At 66.7% G+C, this 1,777-nt stretch overlaps 1 protein-coding gene across 1 annotated transcript; it reads left to right on the top strand.

Annotated features, from left to right (window-relative positions):
* Nucleotides 1-892: 892 nt before the first annotated feature.
* LOC113942355 (NTPase KAP family P-loop domain-containing protein 1-like) lies at nt 893-1,720 on the top strand (the record flags this gene model as incomplete). Its single annotated transcript, XM_027633495.1, has 2 exons — nt 893-1,024; nt 1,353-1,720. Coding segments are annotated over 2 exons (500 nt in total), but the record flags the coding sequence as incomplete, so codon positions are not given.
* Between the last annotated feature and the right edge of the window lie 57 nt (nt 1,721-1,777).

Below are 1,777 nucleotides of genomic sequence, written 5' to 3'. Positions count from 1 at the left end.
GGGGGGTCTGGGGGCTCCGGGGACCCCCCCGGGGTGTCCCTGTGTCCTCAAGGTGTCCCCAGGGTGTCCCTGTGTCCCTAGGGTGTCTCCATGTCCCCAGGGTGTCCCTGTGGTGTCCCTGTGTCCCTAAGGTGTCCCCATGTCCCCAGGGTGTCCCTGTGGTGTCCCTGTGTCCCTAAGGTGTCCCCATGTCCCCGTGGTGTCCCCAAGGTGTCCCTGTTGTGTCCCTGCAGGGTTCCTGCTGCCCGGGGGGTCTGGGGGCTCCGGGGACCCCCCCTGGGTGCTGGGAGGAGAGCGTGGCCTGGCTGAGCCCGGGGGGACACCCCTGTCACTGTCCCTGTCCCTGTCCCCACGGAGCTGAGGGGGACAGGGAACACGGGGAACACGGGGAACACCGGGAACAACGAGGTACGGGGGGGGAGAGGGGGCTCATTCCCATCCCAAATCTCATCCCATCCCAATCCCATCCCATCCCACCCCATCCCAAATCCTTTGCCACACAGCCCCCATTCCACCCCATTCCCACTGGGGTTCTGGGGGGTCTCCTCTGTTCCCACAGCCCCGGGATGTCCCAGTGTCCCCATTCCCACCCCATCCCATCCCATCCCATTCCCACCCCATTCCCACCCCCCCTGGAGTTCTGGGGGATCTCCCCTGTTCCCACAGCCCCAGGATGTCCCAGTGTCCCCATTCCCACCCCATCCCATTCCAGAGGCCCCCACGGAGGACGACGTTTCCTGCCGGTGCCTGTCTCAGCCCCTGTGCCACGTGGCCCCCATCCCACCCCATTCCCACCCCATCCCGGGGTTCTGGGGGGGTCTCCCCTGTTCCCACAGACTCAGGGGTCACCCTGTCCCCGTTCCCACCCCATTCCCACCCCATCCCATTCCAGAGGCTCCCACGGAGGACGATGTTTACTGCCGGTGCCTGTCTCAGACCCTGTGCCATGTGGCCACGCCGGTGACCGTGGGGTTCTACGCGCCCTGCGGGCACCGCCTGCAGTCCCTGCTGGACAAGGTCACCGGTGGGTGTGGGGACAGGGGAAGGGGGGACACCCCCCCCCCTCCCCGGGGTCCCCTCGGATCCGGGATCCTGGATTTGGGGGCTCTCGGGGCCGGGGTTGGTGCCTCCTCTTCTTGGGTGGGTTTGGGGTGTCCCGAGTTGTCGCGTCCCAGTCCCAAATCCTGTAGCCAATCCCAAATCCTGTCCCCAGTCCTGTTTCTCCCTCTGCTTTGGGGTCTCCCGTCCCACCCCATCCACCCCCAAATGTCATCCCATCCCACCCCATCCTATCCCAAACCAACTCCCAAATCCCACCCCAAATCCCATCCTTTACCCTCTCTCCCCCCCAGCCTTCATGCGGGAGGAGATGTCGGAGCGGGAGGAGGCCGAGCTGCTCCGTGACCCCGAGCGGCCGCGCAGCCCCCGGGGCTGGGGGCTCCTTCAGGCCCTTTGGCTCTTGGCCTTCTACGAGCCCGTGGTGACCGAGTCCCACCTGCGCCGGCGCAACCTGGAGTTCGTCTTCGTGCGCTTCAGCGCGTGGCAGTTCTCGGGCTGCGACCGCCTCTGGGCCGGGCTGGTCACCACCCTGTGCGACAACATCCGCCACCACTTCGGGGCCCTCCTGCTCAGCGTCTTCCACGTGGCCGGGACGCGGCCCCGCTACGCCCAGGGCTTCACCCGCAGGGAGTGGGTGCTCAAGAGGGGCACCTGCCTCAAGGTGGGTGTCCTGGGATACCTGTCCTGAGGTGGGTGTGTCCTGGGAGATCTGTGGTCA

The sequence above is a fragment of the Corapipo altera genome, unplaced genomic scaffold (assembly GCF_003945725.1).
Source record: "Corapipo altera isolate COAL_440 unplaced genomic scaffold, ASM394572v1 57219, whole genome shotgun sequence".
NCBI lineage: Eukaryota > Metazoa > Chordata > Aves > Passeriformes > Pipridae > Corapipo > Corapipo altera.
Note: the sequence above shows the minus strand (reverse complement) of the source record. Positions and strands in the feature narration are given on the sequence as shown.